Here is a 1,687-nt window from a genome sequence, read left to right on the forward strand (position 1 = left end):
CCAGCTGTTCACCATTCCGAATGGTCATGGTCTTACCAGCTGTTCACCATTCCGAATGGTCATGGTCTTACCAGCTGTTCACCATTCCGAATGGGCATGGTCTTACCAGCTGTTCACCATTCTGAATGGGCATGGTCTTACCAGCTGTTTACCATTCTGAATGGGTATGGTCTTACCAGCTGTTCACCATTCCGAATGGGTATGGTCTTACCAGCTGTTTACCATTCTGAATGGTCATGGTCTTACCAGCTGTTCACCATTCTGAATGGGTATGGTCTTACCAGCTGGCAGCTGTGAATTACTGCAGCAAGGCGACTGCACTGGGTGAGAATCAGCTGTGCTACCAATGCATACTTTTAAGTTAAACTCACAGTTTACATATCAAGACTGCGTTTCATCAGATAGGAACCAATAAAGAGGCAATGTCAGGCCACATTTACTTAACACTGGACAACGACCTTGACAAGAAGAAGATATTCATCTCCATGCTGAATTTGGATTCAAACACTGCAACTTGTAAGCTTTGAAATGGTGTTCAAATTATACTGACTTTCAGTTTCTTCACACACACACACATGCACACGCACACGCACACACACACACACACACACAAACACGAGGTGGGGGTGGGGAATAGTACTCATAACGTAAGGTATTATGGTCATTTTATGTTGAAAACTTTCAGCATTGGTAATATGTTGACTGTTAACATAATTCTTGTTGATTATTTATTCTAATTATTTCTAATTGAGTGCCTTTCTCTAGAGGAGTCAGAGTGTCTGTTATGTCTATTGATTTGTTCTCACTGTTTTCTGACAGGTACAACATAAGAGATATGATGCAATTCTTAAGCGTTTGCATTGTCAGATGAACAAGATTCAGTTAAATAGGAGGAAGTGGCAATGGAACATCCAACAACTGGAAAAAACTGCAGCTGAGTTAAAAAAGCGGATCAGAGAGAAGGAAGCCAGTGAAATACAGAGCAGGCCTGCAGCACTGTGGGAGAGAATACTGTGAAGAACCTCTGGACTCTTAACAGCCCACACACAGTATCAGAGGCCTGTCTCAATGACATATATTGTCTTTTTCCTTTTTTTCCTCCTCTTCCTTCTTTTTCTGTTTTGAATCAGGTATCTGTTGGTTAAAGTGTCTTCCTGTCGATAGTGCATAGCAGACAATAGCAGTGTTTACAGGAAACTAGCAGAACACTATATGTGCATATTTCAAATGTGCATTCCTGAATGCTTGTTTATAACTGTTGAATTCACTATCTTACAAATTAAAAATTTGGAAGAAACAATTGGATTTTCAATGACGTAAGTTCCTGAGATAAATAGTTGTCTGTTTAAGAATTTTTTTTTACAACTGTCTTCAAAGTAGCCCTTAAATATTAATATTCATGATAATGTCATTATCTGTTTTATTGTTTCCTCCTTTCTCCAAAAGGTAGCAATCATTTTCCTTTGTTATTAAATAACATATATTAGAGTGTTATAGTCCATAAGATTTGTGTTTACTCTTCAGTCTATAAATTCTTTATTCCTATATTGTGACTAAAATAAAGTTATAGCAGCATATGAGGCAGGCATAAAATAAAGCTCTTCAAAGAGGATTTTTCCACATTGAAAGGCAATTTTTTTGTCAATGGCAATAAATTGAATGTAAAAACACCTCTGAAGATAAGATT

The 1,687-nt window shown here is 37.8% G+C and overlaps 1 protein-coding gene across 4 annotated transcripts in view; it reads left to right on the forward strand.

Moving 5' to 3' along the window:
- The window catches only part of Ccdc122 (coiled-coil domain containing 122), a 64,885-nt gene extending 63,585 nt beyond the window's left edge, over nt 1-1,300 (forward strand). For all 4 annotated transcript variants that reach the window (XM_021182396.2, XM_021182397.2, XM_029469201.1 and 1 more), the window contains one exon: nt 820-1,300. In XM_021182396.2, the coding sequence (XP_021038055.1) occupies nt 820-1,017 (198 nt within the window). In that variant the 3' untranslated portion in view covers nt 1,018-1,300. The remainder of the gene's footprint in view (nt 1-819) is intronic.
- The last annotated feature ends 387 nt before the right edge of the window (nt 1,301-1,687 follow it).

This window comes from Mus caroli, chromosome 14 (genome assembly GCF_900094665.2).
Source record: "Mus caroli chromosome 14, CAROLI_EIJ_v1.1, whole genome shotgun sequence".
Taxonomy (NCBI): domain Eukaryota; kingdom Metazoa; phylum Chordata; class Mammalia; order Rodentia; family Muridae; genus Mus; species Mus caroli.